Source organism: Pithys albifrons, chromosome 1 (genome assembly GCF_047495875.1).
Source record: "Pithys albifrons albifrons isolate INPA30051 chromosome 1, PitAlb_v1, whole genome shotgun sequence".
Taxonomy (NCBI): Eukaryota; Metazoa; Chordata; class Aves; order Passeriformes; family Thamnophilidae; genus Pithys; species Pithys albifrons.
In genome coordinates this window covers 16,678,178-16,696,697 of record NC_092458.1, presented here as the reverse complement: position 1 = coordinate 16,696,697, position 18,520 = coordinate 16,678,178, and the positions used below count along the sequence as shown (strand labels likewise).

Genomic DNA, 18,520 nt, shown 5'->3' with positions numbered 1-18,520 from the left:
CCGGAGCATTATAAGCTTATCCACACATTCTATTAGGAAGATGAACAGAAATCCTGAGATAGTGTGTGCTAGCTTAGACATATTAGATGGTCAGTGGGTGTTAGTGCTCCCATTCTCCTAGTTACAATTTAGTTACAGTTAAAGACTACATGTGGCTAAATACTCAAGTTCTGTACTTTTGATGAAGGAAAGTTGCTATCAATCATTTGAACTACATCTGAAAGGAAACAGACCAAATAAGCCTGTTAATAATTTGAAGCAACCTTGTCCTCAAAAAAGGTTTCAAACTTTATGCTTAACTTGCTGTCCCCATTCCCCATTTATCATTTTTTTACATTGAAAAGAAAGAAAATTAGTGATTTAGAATTTCTTATTGCAATCTCATGCTTGAAAGAACTGAGGTGCATGTGCTAAAAGGAAAACAAATGGAAAAACTCCCCTGTGTCAGCAAAGGGGTACATAAGCACAGTTCTCTGAAACACATAAAGCAGACTGCCTACAGTGATGAGTAGTCTGTATTTCTAACAAACTGATCTTAAAACTGTTTTCATGTAATACTGTTATACTCACAAAATACTTTAGACAGTGCAAGTAGTACAGAGCTTCAGGAGTACCAAGGTTTTTCCCCTAAATGTAAATACCTAAATAGCCATAACCAAGGACTATAACCTGTGTTAACCTGTGTTACATCTTAGAATTAGTAAAGCTACTTATCACAGATTCATATGCTTCAAAAACAGGGGCCAGTCCTTGTCTTCCACTGGAGAATACATTAACAACTTAAAATGTAGTTTCAGTTGACCTGAATCTATCTATAAATTCATTCTCACACAGCCAAAGAGTTCTGTACTAGACTGATAACCCACCTAGAAGAAATTGTTCCCTTATATTTAACTTCTTTGTTTCAGTGATAATTGACTTTATTCAAGCCAGTTTGAAGCCTTCATGGCAGCACAAGTCCAGGAAGTGATGAAGTCAATCTCACCATCCTTTAAGACCTACTTAACACCTATGCAGTACAGCAGTGCCTAGAGCATATACTGAGATCTATTTGCTTGGGACTATTCTGTAGCACAGGGTGCTTATCTAGGGAATATGAACCAAGCCCATCATAAGATCTAATGGCCCACAACTCTTACGCTGCTATCTTCTTTCCTAAGAGCCCCACTGGGTACCTATAAGAGGTGCCTATGGCATGACTAAAATGCCCATACTTCACCTCACACAATAGACTCATGTAGAAAGAATGGCTATTCCTGTCAAGGTTGCACTTATACTTCATGTCATAATGAGAAATGACTGCATGTTAGTTGTCATGATAAAGGAAATTATGTGCAGTGACTTTAAATGCTCATGAGACACCACACACATGATTGGTTCCAGTTGTAAGGAGAGCTGAGTTGACGTGAAGGGCATTTTTGTCACTGATAGGCAATGAGGTTCCTGGGATAGAAGAAGGCTACTGCCTCTGGCTCCTGCTATTCCTTCATGGAATAGGTACCTGGGTACAGAGGGTTGCACAGACTGTTTTAAATGTTTCCTGTACAAGTCAGATCTTTCACACACAAATGCTGTCAGAGAAGGAATGAGCCCTTACATGGAGATGTCTGAATATCCACAGGCAATTTGCTTAATTTCTGATTGGGACGTATTTCAAAGACAAATGTGTTAGCCAATAATATGTCCTAATAACAGGTATAATTTCAAGTACAGTTTTAAATTCTGCATTTTTAAGAAAGAAAAAGAAAAATGGAAAGACTTTGAACAATTTCATTAACGTATATCTCAATTGCATATCTCCATGAAATCAAAAACCTCTTTGCTTTTATATTTACACAAAATTCAATAGGGCATCTCAGCAACTCAAAGGAAATTTAAATGTTCCACAGAGATTGTTGGATGGATATCAGACACTTCTTGTGTACTAAAGTACACTATTTCTTTTTTTTTTTCTAGTCGGGTATAAAGAATTAGAAGGCAAATTAAATGTTTGCAACTGTAAGCAATTTATCAAGAAAGACAGGTCAGGTAGCTTTATTCTACAGAACAACTGTATAATATGTGAGGCACTGTGGCTTACTGTGGCCAGTTTCTGTAGTTTTTTGTGGGTTTAAATCATGGGCATAATGTAGTTTAGAAAACACATAGGTTGGAATTCTGTCTTTCAAATTTAGACACCTTTAGTTGTATCTAAATTTAAGGAACTTCATGAACCTGTATTAGGCATGCTTCTCAGAATCGTGCTGTAGCATATAAAAACAAACTTTGTTAGGCTGTCATCACAAGAGTCTCATATGAAAGCATTTCAGAGGTAAGTAATCAAAGACATGTCTGAAGACTGACAGATAAATATACTTATAAACAAATAGGTATTTGAAACTGTGTTATTGGATGTGCTCAGGTGACAAAAGTTTGATGGCATGACTCTAATGAAGTACAGAAGAATTTTTGGTTTGAGAGATGGATAATGTAGTTAAAAACAGACAATACCATTGCTATTCTAAGCAACAAAAAGGCACACAGGTGCAGGGTGAAAAGCGAGTACATTTTGCCTGGGCAAGGCAATTGACAAATGCATCCTATTTATAGCTTATAGGCACTGAAGAAGCTTATTATACTGACCCTGCTTATGCAAGCTGTAAGTGAATGTTGGGTCAGCAGTTTTGCTATAGAGCTCATTTTACAGTGTATAGTAGATAAATGTTGGTCCGGTTCACAACCTTTTCTTGTATTTTTTTAAAAATGGATGGAAAAATATCTCGAACCTTTATTAATCATGATACTAATCTGGTAAGTAGGCTGGCAAACTAGCTTCAACCTGGATGAAGGACATATGATGAAACTGAAGTTGAAATGAAATGGGGAAAAATGTACAAGAAGTGACAAAGCTCTAAATGAACCAATTAATTTAATTAGATCATTTGAATAACATTACATCTTTTCTCTTTTCCATTTATGGCCTATTATATATACTCATAAAAAGGTTTGCTGAATAATTTTACATGAAGCACAACGTAAAATAGCAAGCTGTATTTCTTCATTATTATTCTATATGCTGAACAGATAATTTTTGAAGGGTGAATGAGCTGTGTAGGAATTAATTACCTTAAGACAACTAATTTTTTCAGTGAACACTAACTAACAACCTCAACCAACTGTATCAGCCATACCAACTGTAGACCCGGATTGTCCTTCTCAAAGTCAGTGGTCAAATAAAGACATGGTCAAAACAGCATTTGAATTTGAATATCTGGCATTTAAGAGCCCTGCCATTTTGTGGAAAACACCATACTTGTGTTTGCTATCCAGAGTTCTTACTGAGTAAACCAGAAAAGCTGAAGTGTCAAAGACAGTCATACACAAAAGAAGAGCATGTGGAGTTACCACAGATATTCATTGGAAACTGCAATGGATTGAAGCAGTTAAATGAGATCCATATTTTCCACTCAAAATATAGCAAGATGAACAAATAAATTTGTAATGAGCAGCCCGGGGAGGAGATTTCAGGATTTCTTCCTCCCACCTCATAGACCAAATTTGCAGGCTGCAGAAGAATGTGCTCTCCTCTTAGCATTAGGGACTTTGGTTGGTGGCAGAACACCAATGACCGAGTTCCATCAGGAAATGCATAGAAGGATCTTCACCATTATTTACAGGTTAGAGCATATTGGGAAATCAGAAGATGTGGATTAGACTTTTGTCTATTGGATCTAGCTGAGATGAAGATCATTTTCCTCACTGCATTGGTAGCTAGAAATGAGCTGATAACACACCAGTGTTTTGGCTACTGCTGAGCAGAGCTGGCACAGCATCAACAGTGTCTCTCCAATATTCCTATCTCACCAATAGGCTGGGAGTAGGCTCCTGGGGCAGGGGGGCAATATCTGGGACAGCTGACCCAAACTGACCAAAAGGATATTTCATACCATATGATATCAGCATAGATAAAAGAGAAGGAACGGGGAGCATTCATTATTTACAGTGTTTGCCTTTTGAAGCAATGGCTATGTGTGCTGAAGCCCTGCTTCCCACGGAGTGGCTGGACATAGCTTGCAGGTCAGAAGTAGAGAGTAAAATCTTTTTTTTTTCTTTCCCTTTGCTTCTGCATACACAGCCTTCACTTGTGTTTTAGTAAACCACCTTTGTCTTGACCCATGAATTTTTTTTCCATCTTACTTTGTCCCCCTGTCCTGTTGTGGAAGGGAGTGATAGCGGCATAGAATCTAGTTGGAGGCCTGTCACTAGTGGTGTCCTCCAGGGTTCTATACTGAGCCCAATATTGTTTAACTTATTAATCAATTACCTGGATGAAGGGGTAGATGCCTCCTCAGCAAGTTTGCACTGAGAGGAGTGGCTGATACTTCAGAGGCTTGTGCAGTTGGAGAGATGGGCAGAAAAAACTGTCCGAAATTCAGCAAAGGCAAATGCAGGGTCCTGCACCTGAGGAGGAATAACCCTCTGCACCAGTACAGGCTGGAGACTGACCTTCTGGAAAGCAGCTGTGTGGAGAAGGACTTGGGGATCCTGGTGGACAATAAGCTGTCAGTGAGCCAGCAGTGTGCCCTTGTGGCAGAGAAGGCCAATGGTATCCTGGTGTGGATTAGGAAAAGCACTGCCAGCAGGTTGAGGGAGGTGATCTTGCCTCTCTACTCAGCCCTGGTGAGGCCATATTGGGACTGCTGTGTCCAGTTCTGGGTTCCTCAGTACAAGAGAGACATGTAGCGACCCGAGTGGGGTCAGCAGAGGGCAGTGAGGATGATTGGAGGGCTGGAGCATCTCTCTTAGGAGGAAAGACTGAGGGAGTTGGGCCCATTCAGCCTTGAGAGGAGATGACTGAGAGGGGACATCATCAATGTGTATAAATATCTAAAGAGGGGAGCCAAGAAGATTAAGTCAGGCCATTCTTGGTGGTGCCAAACACTAGGACACAAGGCAATGGAATATAACTGATGCACAGGAAATTCCACCCGAATATGAGGAAGAACTTATTTATTCTGTGTGTGACCACACACTGGAACAGGCTGCCCAGAGAGGTTGTGGAGTCTCCTTCATTGAAGATATTCAAGAACTGTCTGGACAAAATTCTGTCGAATTTGTCTATGATGACCCTGCTTGAGCAGGGAGGTTGGACCAGATGACCCCAGGGCCAACCCATCACACTTCTCTCAGGTTAAGGAAGAGAGAGACCAAGTTCTCACATGTTGAGAGGACACTGCAACTGCAAGAGGTGGACTGAGTGCAGGACAGGAGGAATTTTGTTCCTGTGTTTTGTTGTATCCATGTTGGAGTACTATGCTGAAGTAAATTCTTCAGTGAGTCCCTTGTAGTTTTAGAGCAGAAACAATAGTGGAGACAGAGCACTTTGTTGTATGCTGGCAACCATAGAAGTCTTAGAGTATGATTTTGGCTGCTGAGTTAAACATGTTTGAGTATTGCATAGTTTTTGGAGAATAAGCCCCTAAATTGCTGTCTGGATTTAGGCTTCTAACTTCTCCCTATATTTCAATTTATGACCTAAAGCAGATATACTTGAATTCAATTTTGTCTTATAATCAAGATGAGTTGCAATAAGGTCAGTCAATAAAGTGTTTTAATTACTGTCCATTTCATAGGCTAGTTAAAAAAAATCAACGAGTTTTTAATTAGAGAAAGCTGAAGGTTTCAAATCATTTGTGACAAAAAGTATGCCAGATAAAATGATTAACAGGCCCATTTAAAATTAACTTTGAGTTATTTAAAGATTTGGCTTTAGAGTATCAGGAAATTCATTCTGCATTAAAAGATAAAATGCAATAACTTTATAGAAGATATTTTGTAACATTCAGAAGTAACAAAGTACTTATATATTGTCTATGTGACAGTTGGAACAGTCTAAAGCACCAAGCTGTGACTACAGCACTCGTTAAACAGTTTGCTAGAGATTTATTAATTTGCCTTGGGAGATTCTTCTGAGTATTTCACCTCATTTTGCTCTCTCACTGACCAAATGTAGAGTTTACCTTTTGAAAAATATGTGTACGGTACTCTTAATAATCTTTTGCATTGGTGATAGCATTCATTCACAAGAAAATTAAGTATTTAATTACACATTATAATTACATATAATTTAAAACAGACAATTTACTTTTCAGAAAAATTAGCTCTTTATGTTTGATTAGTGTTTTCTTTTTACTTGCTTAGGTTTTAGTGAAATTCCTGCCCATAGACCTATAAGCACAATAGAAAACAGATTTTACAATCACAACATAGTTTAAGGACATATACAGCATGTAGACCTGTGTTCCTGAGACATTGTCATTACATAGCTAGTTCATGTTTTCCCTTTGGAGAAATAATGCAAGTTATTTTCCTCAACAAATTTGTCAATGTTGGTGCTGCCCAAGATCACAATTATTACATCATTAATGTTTCTCTTCCACTTGGTAGTAGAGTTGAGGTCACATCACAGAATCCATGCAGAGACTGGGTCCAGAAGAGCACTGATGTTACCCTTCTGAAATTTGATCAGGGTCTAAAGTGAATTATGCAATAAATGTAAAATGTTGATGATAAATTTTCATAACTGCTTTAGAAACAAAATTGTATTAATAAAAGTAATGTTTATAATCTCTTTTAGTTTGTAGGCTGCCTAAAAAGAAAACCAAATGAATTTCGGCCAATAGGTAACTCACCGTTACCTTTATTAGAGCCCTCAAAAGCAGGTCACAAACCCCAGTTGGTCTTCTGCGGATCACCAGTTCTAAAGAAAATAGTTCTTACCTCTCATTTCAAAATGAAAGACATAAGTTTATTCAGTAATTCTGGAAATAATTCTTACTGCATGTGATTATTAGCAAAAGCAAAACATTTGGATTCAACCTGGATGCAACTGTCTCACAAAAATGTTTCCAACTCACTTTAATGGCTTCACTTTTTCTTTAATCTGATAAGCCCCTACATTGACTTTTTCCAAACATCATGCATGTCACACCTTTCTTTCCAAACTACAGAACAGGCATATTGCGACCTCTCAAAACATCCCAACCCTTCAAGTTCCAACAGATATGTTTGGCTTTTTTCTGTGTAATAAAAAAAGCAGAAATCAGTTCTTGAATCAAGGAAAAAACACATCTGTAAGCCTACATGTTATTTACCAACATGAGATTCATTTAAATATATAAGGGTGAAACACACAGTAAGCCAAGGGTGTGTGAAGAAGCCTAGGCAAGCATTCAGCATAGATCAAATCAATATGAAAATTTGCGTTTGATTGGGAAACCTGCACTGGCCATGTAAGAGCCCAGCAGGGAGTAGAGAGCAGCTATGATAAATGAATTTAGGTGCTTCAAAATTCCAATTAAAAATCTTCAAATACGTATCACTTGGATCCAAACAAATTCATGTGATTGTCTTGTGAGTGCTGGGACAGGTATTTTTTTTACAATAGAAGACCCACTGAAAGTAATTGTTACTTGATATGAAACAATAAGATTATTTTAGTTAAATGTTCTTGTAAACTGCTGATGATTTTTCTTTGTTTTGGAGCAACTTTACAATCTTCAAAATAAAACTCCTCAAAAGGATGGCAAATGAGTTTACTAGAAGTGAGAAAATGGCAAAGAACACATAGTCTCAGTCTGGTGCAAATCTGGAATTGCTCTAGAGGAGTTAAGCCAGCATAAATAAACATGAGATCCATAACTGAACGTATATTGCATTTTCTTTGCTCTAAACAAGAAAATATTTTTTCTCGGAGTTAAAATTTCTTATTACATCAAAAGTGTCAAAAAATAAAATTCCTTTAGAACAGGTGTTATATAGATGACAGACCAAAGGAAGTTGTAATTTTGCTGACTGTAAAAATTGGGGGTAATCTTAAGAGTAACTTTGTATTTAAAAGAGAACTAAAAAGGTATTACATATATGAACAAAAATGAATCACCACATGATTCAGAAAGGAATGTCTTCCCTTTTGAGAAGCCGTTTACAACTATCTGTTGTTTCTTGTTTGGGTTTTTTGTGGGTTTTTTTGTTGTTTGTTTTTGCCTTTTCTTTTCTTTTCTTTTTCCAATGGGAGTTTCAATTTTCTTCCAAATATTAGTTTCTTCCAAATATTAGTGATCCTAGAAGCAGAATATTCTGGTGTCAGAGGCCATACAGGCACAAATATCTTTGATTGCCTAGTCCAGACCTCTGCTATCATATGGCATTTTGAAAACTCTCAGCCCTCATCCTAAAAAACTAATTCCACTTTTGCCTTGATTTTACCTTCTGCAAGGATTTTTTAGAAAGATTCGTGACAGAAAAGTGCACTAAGGATTGCTATCTACAAAATGAACTCTGCTTCCTCACAGACCACAATTTAGTGAGAGATCACACTTCCAAAAGAGCCACCTTACCTCGCTTCTCTACATTTGCCCTAGGTAGCAGCACCTTCTTGTTTTCATCAGAAAGACACCTTTGGTGTGCTTCAGGCAAAAGATTTTACATTCCTCACATGACTGCAATTCTATTCTGGGTGGAAGTTGTCTATTTTTCTGTCATACTCTTGTGGTTTCCTTTTTTGGTTTTTGTTTTGTTTTTCAGGGGGTTTTGGGAAGTGGGAAGTGGTTGTTTGGTTTGGGGTGGGTTTTTTAGTTATTATGTTTTGCAGTAATACATTTTAGTTGCAAAAGCAGGACGTCGTCTCCTATGCTTTTGTACCTTTCTCTCAGGGAAATAGTAACCTGCCCAAGACCACAATATTATCAATGAATTAGGATAATAATCTTCCATACAGACTGGAAGTATCTTAGCAATCAAAAAAAGATATTGTATCTTTGCAAAATAAAATCATCAGACAAGTCCTGAGTACAACTCTAATGTGTAATCCGACAGAAATATTAGCACAAGGTAGGCAATGTTCAATAATATGTAACAGTACACATCAGGCACTCTGAGTACCTGAGCTGAGAATACAGTTGGACAAGTCTACACATTCAAAACAAAGGGGTATTTTACTTGCTTATTTGGATCTTGTGGGTTTTAGTTTTTTTTTTTTTTCTCTTTTGGCTGATTTTCTTTCATATCTAGATTTCCAAGATCAACTGCAAAGTCACACATTTCCAGAGTGACTAAAACATCAACAAATACATATATATATATATATATATATATATATATTCCCTCTAAAGTAAAACTTATCTCCGGATAAACTGATCATACAGTGCTCTTTAAAACCTTCAGAGCATCCTTCTAATTTGCCCCTGATTCTTAAGAAAATGTTCAGGACAGCAACTGTGCCTCTCTGAAATGAACTCTGAAAACAAGTAATTTATCATTGAGATCTTCAGAAAGGCTGAGGTTTGAATATAATTGAACTATAAATATCTGGCAAACTAAGTCATGTTGCTACTTAATTGATCCCTGCTTCTTTATGGTATTAATGGAGATATTTTATTTGACCAGACACAGACTGAGGTTTGCCATAATTATTTCAAAGCAAGTACAAAAGCAATCATCAGCTCATATTTGCTATTGCTGGGTATCACCCTTTCTTGTATAAACCCCCTACACTTATGATCAAACAATACTAGAGGAAAGCATCCCAATTTATGGTCTGTTAGCAGTCTAAGTCTCTGCTGATGTGAATGTATGCAGCAGTGTATGGCAGAGAAAGAATGAAGGGCAGAGGAATCAATTTGTTCTCACTCACACTGGGCACTTTAAGCCACACTCCACAAGTGCTGACAGTGGGGCAGTTGACTACACTCCCCTTGAACTCGAAATTGAAGCAGCCTTTTAAGGTGACCCACTAGCCATTTTGGCAGCCCAAGAGGAATAACAACACCCTTTAGCCAAACACCTGAGCTTAGGAAGGGCACAGGGATACTGGGGAGGTTTTGTTCCCTTCTCTTCATACAATCTCATCTATCTGGGGCAAATGTGATGAGGACAAAGCGCTGGAGACACAAAAGGGGTCTCAGATGTGTAGGGAGCTGGCTGTGACAGCCACTGGTTCCAAGAGGAGAATCTGCAATTTCACCTGTGGAGGTCACAGTGCTCAGAGCTGGAACACACTTGCTTAGGAGAGGGGCATCAGCCCTTCAAAAGCCCTTTATACAGAAACACAAGATATAGTACTTACTGATGAATTTACGCTCTGCTTTACCTGACAGTATTTAATCTGTAAGGTGCATGGTTTTGACTGCAAATCTTCTAAAAATAAAGCCACAATATAAGACCTGATTTTTGTCTGTGACATTCCAAAGAGAGTCCTTTGGCATTACTGTCAAAACAATAAACAAAACAATTTGGGGATATACTGATTCAGATCAATGATAAGTATATAACATTCTATGTCCTCTCTTGCATGTTATGTGTTTACAAAAGTGTTAGTGATCTTTTTATGCACCAGACTTGTTTGATTGCCACTTTTTGCTTCAAAGAAGATCAAAGACTACTTCCAGATAACAGGCAAACACAACAGACAATAATAATGAATGTTAGAGCCCAGTGTTTAGAACTGTGGCAATGGATGGGGGACTATTCAGTTTTTTAAACTTTTGAACAGTCAACAAAAGAAACGATTGGCAACAAATATTAAATCAAGCAGGAACAAAGAAGGCTCTTGAAGCTATAATGAATATGCAGCTCTTTCTGAGGGAAGAGCAATGAGATTTCATGAAATAAGATCTACGGCTTAAGCTATAATGAAATAGTAAATACCTACTTCACGAATATGAAAAGACATTTCCAATTTGACATTGTCAGGTGTTGGCTCCTACATTACTGCAATGTGCCAACCTGCATCATAGGGTTTAAACAAAATAGACGAGATAAGACTGCAGATCTTTTAATATAACCATGTGTGAAAAAATAACCCTCCTTTTTTATCATGTCTCTTTCAACACATGACCGATAAAACATGTTTCAGAAGTGGGTAACCGAAATCTTATACCAGAGTGTGTTGTATGTCTGATATTGCTTAACCTACTAGGGTGTCAAGCTTCTTGTTTGTTTGTGTCTTGTTCTAGGAACATCTCCATAGGAAGCTGAATACACGTGACATCATCTAATTACAAATAAGACAATATACAGCCATTCAAAGCCAAACTGGAAAACAGATTTTGCACCTTTCAACAGGAAAGGTTCTACTTTACTTCTGGAATAGCGGAATCTTCAGGAGAACATGGTTATGACGCAACTTGCATAGATTGCAACCCTATAAATGTAGGCAATTATTACAATCTTTTTTATTTTATGGACTATGAAAGATCATATTGATATGTGTATGAAGATGAATATCATACCTGGAACATCACACAGACCTTCTAACTTTTTTCTCCTTAGTCCCTCCCTCTTTTTACTCAATCACCCTGTGCTCTTTCCCTCCTGCTTTTCCTTATCTTCCTTTTAGCTGTCTTTTTCACTTCTCTGGGTCTCTTCCATCTTTCTAGCTCTTCTTTCTTTCCTATTTCTAACCCCCTTATTCTACTTTATTATTTGCCTTCTCTCTCTGTCATTTTATTGTTCTTCCAACCTTGCTTATACGAATCATCCTTTATCTGGTGCCTGGTTTACTCCCCACTCCCACCCCACACACATGCTTATTATCGCTCTAGTTTTTAATTTGCCCCTCACTTCCCATCTGTTCTTTATCTCCAGGTTGTCCATCTCATCCTGTTACAGGCAGACCATTTTGCTTCTTGCTGCCCACATAAGAAAAAAAGTATCTTTTAGCTGGCCTGCTACTCTTCATTCCAGTATATCTTTCTCACAGCACTTCCCACTTCATAATGAATGCTAACAACAACTTTAAAGTATTTTTACTAAAGGAAAAAACCCCACCGAACCTCCCTCCCCCCCCACCCGCCCCCACAAACCAGTTCTGGATCAGTGAAAAAGAAGATGACAGGGCCGCTTAGCTTTTGTGTGAGGTGCCAAATATATAGGCATGCTTTTATTGACTCTATTTCATGTTGCTGCTGTTGCTGACACTCCAAAGAATTTATGCATTTCAATTTATTTTATGGTCTGTCTTTAAAACACAGACACTCATAGCAGCTATTGAGAACAGAGGGAGCACTAAATACAGTCTGAAGAATAGAGCCCCTTGGACTGGCTAAGAACTGAGAAATGTGTAAAAAAATGAGTACAGAATAATATTTTATAAAGCGTTTTTATTTTAGAAGAGGTTTTGGGTTTTAGACCCTGCTAAGCAATGTCAACATTTGTGGAGTTTCCAGTATGCTTTAGGATCACTTCCTGGAGCATGACTGTATAGGAAAGACTTGTAGTAGTAACAAAATTTGCTAAGCCAGATTATGGCACAAATGACCAGAAGAAACATCTTTATTTCTTTAGTGAGATGGAAATTATGGCATGAGAATTCGAGACTACGGATTCAGGCTTATTTGGAAGTCCCATGGTTCAATTTTTATCTTCATTGAGGTTGAAGATGATGCTACAGCACTATATCAGATATTAGGTTCTTTATGCTTTTATGTGGTATTATTTGCAACATATAGGTGTAAACATTGGAAAATCTGCAATGGTACAGCCACAAACCAATATAAAGGAAAAGGTATTACTTTAAAATCCCTATAGTTTATTGTTCTTTTGACATGCAAGACTTATAGTTCTTTTGATGTATGTTCTTTCATTTCTGAGGAGACAAAAATTAAACTTTCATTTTAATACTCTTCTGCTTTTTCTAACAAAAAAGAGAATTTTTTAAAACAATTTCTTTCCAATTTTTGTCCTTTTTCATTTGATAAATATTGGTCTTTAAGTAATCATTGCCCTGGAAAATTAACATTTAAGGCCAACATATTTTTTTTCAGCAGACTTCACTTTAGAGATGATCAGTTAAGTTTCTGAGTTCACATCTGCATGATATTTCAAAATTCTTTTCAAAATTACTTTTCAAAATTACTTTCCAAAATGTTTGTTAAAAGATTGATCCTTCTGTTGCATGTCAACATATTATGAGCTGAAGAATTTATCTCTGTGTACGTTTGTGCATAGGATGTAACAGGCAGTGATACAGGTAATTAGTACCTGATGTGATAACATGATGGTACTGTAAACCACAATGCCTAAACTGTAGTTGAATGTATATGAGCCTTGAGATTCTGTGACAAAAATCAAATTGTTTCCTGTCACTTCAGTAACGAAATAGCAGGGACACATTAAAAAAAACCAACCAAACCAAACCATAAATATTGGAAGCCACTGAAAGCTAATGAACCAGTTTTCTTTAGCTAAAGTGACAATTTATGCCAAGAAACCCATGGATCCAGTCTAAGTTTCTCTCTTTAGAGCAGTTAGTCAATCAGTACCTTCGTAGATCTGTGAAACATTATGTCCTATTTCATAGATCTGTGAAATAATTACTTAAAGTGACACGGTTAGTGCAGTGAAGCCTGGCAAAGACTTTTACCATAGGCCTGTATGCTGTTAGAGTAACTAGCAGCATGCTAAGAAATGTCAGTGGTAATTAGACCCAATCATTTTCAAATATATGCCATGCTTTGGGAATGGTGAGGAATGCTTTTCAAAGTAGGAATTCTCAGCCCTCTGAGCAAAGACTCTTTTTAAGATTTTTTTTTCTTTTTACGAGAAGAAGGATTTTTCTTTTGGCAATACAATTTTGAAAGATGTTTATTGATTAAATATTATATCAAAAATCACAGAACTGCAAGTTTCTTTTCTAAATGTGTCACTGTTCTTATTGAGATGGAATTAAGGATTGTCCCTGAATGTAATTCTGAGTATATTGCATGGAATCTATTTAAAAAATTGTGAAATACTTTGTTAAAACAACTATTCACTGAAAAGTGGCATTTCAAAATACTGAAATGAAAATGGAAAAATAAAACCCACAAGTTTTTAAAAAGTTAACAACTCGCTTCTAACATAAAACATTGAAATTACTAATTTTAAAAATTCCTAAATTACTAATTACTAATTTCACAGTTTCCATTTGCAAAGATAAGGAGAAGATAATGGCTCCCCTATACCTAGTTCATCTAACTCTCCTTGTACTGTGCTGATTTAGTAATTTAAACATGATCCTTCTCGATCCAGTCAAGCTGACTAGCAACAGAGGTGTAAGGGTTAACAAGTATTTGGTTGATCATTAAAAAGTGTGACAGAGGCAACTGAAAACACTGCCTCTAGCCATCTTCATAATCCCATATCCTCACCCAGTATACTGATCTCAAGACAGTAGACCTGTAAGTATTTTTTTCACAATATGGTCAAAGTCCATTTTTGAGAATCTAAAAGGGATGGTGGTGGCAAAAAGTTTATTATTGTGCACAAGGTGGATGTGTTCCTATGTGCCAGGGCAGCTCTGGCTGGCTTTACTCATGTGTCTGAAGAGATGATTGTAGTGCTGAGTGCCATCCTGGCACAAGCTTTCGACTCAGAATAGGTGCTGTACTTATGTGCTTTTGACAGTGGGACAGAAAAACAAAAAGTGAAGACTTTTGTACTAGTTTGCTCCCATATTTGCTGAGTTGAAACCTACTGTTTTTCAAAGTTAAGACTGAGTATAATTTTGAAGGTTGAATCTCAGTCCTTCTGGAGTCAATGGCCAAACATTTGTTTAATTTGGTTAGGGCCAATATTTTGATGTAATGAAATGTCAGCTGTCATCCACAGAGAATAAGTAGCTTTTAAATGTAATAAACTACTTCCCTTACCTTCTGACAAAATAGTTTGGAAATTTTATACTTGCTTAATGAGAGGCTCTGTTGAGAAAAGTCATCTCAGCTCCAATTTGTTTCCTCTTTGGACAATATTTACCTTTACTGTAAACTTCTTACAGTTAAATAAAAAAAAAGTACTTGAGGCAACCTTTTTAGAAAAGTGGACTGAAGACAATGGCAACAGAATACACTAATTCCATTTAAATGAAATAATATAAAACAATAATAAAATTTTACATGCTTCCATGCCTGAAGTGGCTATTTAGAAAATGAAGCAGTTCACATTATATATAAAATGCTGAAGAATGAAGAAAATATGACAAATTTTATTTCTTCTTGTTCACTTAATGCCCATCAAACTTAATTCTATGTTGTAATTTTAGAATTACATTAACTAAATAGAAATTTTAAGAGAATCAGTGCAAGTTTCAAACTACTGTAGTATCTATTGCTGTTTTAACTGTTAGAGGTTTTGATTTTTTACTCATTGATATTTGTATAAAAATATGAAGACCATTTTTAAAGTCTTAATAGCTTTTATATACAAAAGGATTATGTAATTTTGCATTTATTCCTATGAGGTTCATTATCATGCAACCCTTTCTAGTATGAATTAATATCTTGGGAGAGATGATATCTTTTCTTCTCAGGGTTAAGAGACCTGCTTCCTGCCTGAAAATAGAATCTTCAGAAACAGCAACAGTATATTTCATAAACTTTGAACTCTGCTATGAGAACCTTTCAGGATGATCATTCTTCCAGCTAAAAATAGCAAATTCGTTATAGTCCTTACCTCAATAAAAACCTGTAAAAGAAGTCTGCATTTTTCAATGCCAAGACCCAAATTTGAATCAAGATATCTTTCAACACAGACTTACTATGACTTTTTTCTGTTTTACTGGTTCTAGAGACCATCAATAAAATATTTACCTGACTAGTGTGGCTCTCCCTGTGTCTCTGAACTGATGAGCCCACTGTAGTGCTGGCTGAGAGTCTTGAATATTCATTTTCCTCTGGTAAACCTAAAGGAGAACAATACTTATTTATAATCAGAGATCCATGCATTGGCTGATTTCAATATAAGATTCAAAAGACCCTAACATATTTTACCAAGAAAAGAACCAAAAAAAAAAATCAAACATTTACCTGAATATTTACTATTTCTGTGTTTACTGAAACTGGAATGATTCCTGTTTACTAAGTATGGATAGCATCATAGGTGTGCATGCTGATTTACAAGGAGCAATTGTACTGGAAAAGCCTACAAATAACACATTACCTATACACTGGCCAGGGATTCCTCCTGCAATGCGGAAATCCCTGGCTCCTCTTTCCCTGGCTCCTTTTCATTGCAGAGTGAAAAGGGAGCAAAAACCACACCTGCAGTCTGCTCTGAAATTAATATCTCTGTGTCACACAGGAAGTCAGTATTAGGTCCAGAATTTAAAACTTCACCTCCTCAGTATGAAAGTTTCTTTTTTGTAATTCTTCTACATTTTCAATGTGGGAATTTGCTGCCCAAAATTTAGCGGTGAAACAGCCAGTCATCCAGTGTAAAAGAGCTAGGTAGTCTCCTTCTATAGTCAAGAGAAAAAAACATCTCTGCACAATGATCCTAGAGTGAGGCTCATTGCTGGCTGAAGTGGGAAAACCTTTCACATTGCAGTACAGAGGACCTGAAAGGCAGGATGAGGAGAAGCAAAGGCAGAAGCAGAAACACAGTGAATCCCTGATAGGTGTTATTAAGCCCCTTACAGTCCAGAATCCCAGACAGCATGGTAGGTCTGTGAATCGGGTCTAGCTGAGATGAAGATTATTTTCATTATAGCAGCCCTTGCAGTGCTATGCTTGTGGTGGTTTGACCCTGCCTGGATGCCAGGTCCCCACCCAAGCAGCTTCATGACTCCCCTCCTCAACTGGACAGAGGGGAGAAAATATAATAAAAGGCTTGTATGTCGAGGTGAGGGCAGGGAGAGATTACTCACCAGTTACTGTCACAGGCAAAACAGACTGAACTTAGAAAAATTAGCCGAAATTATTACCAATCAAAATCAGAGTAGGACAATGAAAACTAAACCAAATCTTAAAATCTATTTTTGATCTCTTTACCCTCCTTTTAGTTTTCCCCTTAAAACAGAGCATTTCCTCAACTTTGTAACCAGGGACAGCTGGTTTATATATCCTCTCTTCTTCTGAATAAAACATGTGTAAAGTCTTCATAAATATGGATCTTTTTCTGCATCATCTGGGCTTCCTCTGAACACACAGGCAATGAAGAAGGTGAAACCCCAGTCTGCAGCTCAGAAGCCAGATCAAATATGTGACAGCTCAGCATTTAAGTTCTTTTCCACATTTAATTTCTTGCTGCAGAGGAAGTCTGACCCTTATTTGGGGCAACTCTTATAGCTCAGTTGGTTAAAACTTGGTTGTAATGATGCCAAAGTTATGGATTCAATCTCCATATGGGCCATTGACTTTAGAGTTGGACTCGATGATCCTTGTGAGTCCCTTCCAACTCAGAATAGTCTGTGATTCTGTGATTCTGTGATTCTCTCAATAATTTGAACTATGCATTGTTTTGAGAAGGGATTATCACTTTTTGAAGCTGGGCAATGATGTTAGGTATGTACAGGGAGAAGGTATGACATCCAAGGTCTAATATACTAGCTTTGTAAATTATATGTAAGTTACCAGTTACCTATATTGAATTCTCTCTACTCCAAAATCACATATTATGGTCAAATTAAATGCTTGAAATAAATTTCCCTCAAAAAACCCCAAAAACCCCAAACCCAAACCAAACCAAAATGTAACAGTTTTTGTGAACACAAAACAACTCCCTTGTTCTAAATAATTTCCTGAACTAATTATTTATATGGATTCAGTTCGGATGTATCTCAAATAAAGTAATAAAAAATTATCCAAATTTCAATGCCTTCTTAAAAAGAGATGTTATTAATTTAATTCAAATGAAAAGTAGAATGTAAAATATTTGCAGAACTGGAGACCCTGCATCTCCTGGCCTCCATCGTCCTTATTTGCAAAAGACCAACACCACCACACAGTCTCTGGATCTTTGCAGCCATGGTCACACATCAATCTTCAAAGCTCCATGATTCTGCATTCACACACACGCTACATCTACTGATCATCTCCACTTGATATGTTGGCAGGCATATATGGCAGATACATGCCTGTCACACAGGCATCACCAGGAAAGGCAAGATGCAGGGCTCTGTTCTCAGCAGCATGTGGCCTGTGGCATGGTGACATGCCTCTTTTCTGTCAGGTTATCTGCTGTGATACCTCTCCTGTTCCACAACTTGTCATCTGATGAGCTCAGATCTGGCAGTAAGTTTGAAGAGACTGTGTAGCAGACTGTAGCCCACAGGTGACCTGTTTAGGCAGAAGAATGGCTACCTCCTTGACAGCTGGAATTAGACAGGACTAATGCCCTTACCTTAATAATGCATGGGACTTTTGGTGAAACAGATGGGCTCTTACAGTCACTCCAATGCTGATGTGCATAAACTATATAGGAGTCTGGACACACATAGACTTCAGATGTAACTGAAGAGGAATAACCAGGAAGGCTTCCTTGGAGGGACAGTAAAGTGTCAATGGAGGTGGATGAAGAGCACAGGGCAAAGTGTGTGCCTGTATAACCACTAGGCACAACACAGCACAGAGCTCCCTTGGCCCAATAGGGCTGTCTCATCTATATAACATCTAATCTAGTTGTCACTTGGGTTAAACAAAGGACCTCTAAAACAAACTCCACTGAGGGTACAGAACTGTCAGATATCTGGATAATTTGTCCCCTTCCCTAACCGAGGGTTTGGCCA

At 37.3% G+C, this 18,520-nt stretch overlaps 1 protein-coding gene across 4 annotated transcripts in view; it reads right to left on the bottom strand.

Moving 5' to 3' along the window:
* Positions 1-18,520, bottom strand: part of MYO16 (myosin XVI) — a 379,293-nt gene that overhangs the window by 1,204 nt on the left and 359,569 nt on the right. For all 4 annotated transcript variants that reach the window (XM_071566752.1, XM_071566844.1, XM_071566927.1 and 1 more), the window contains one exon: positions 15,606-15,697. In XM_071566752.1, coding sequence (XP_071422853.1) covers positions 15,606-15,697 — 92 coding nt within the window. The remainder of the gene's footprint in view (positions 1-15,605; positions 15,698-18,520) is intronic.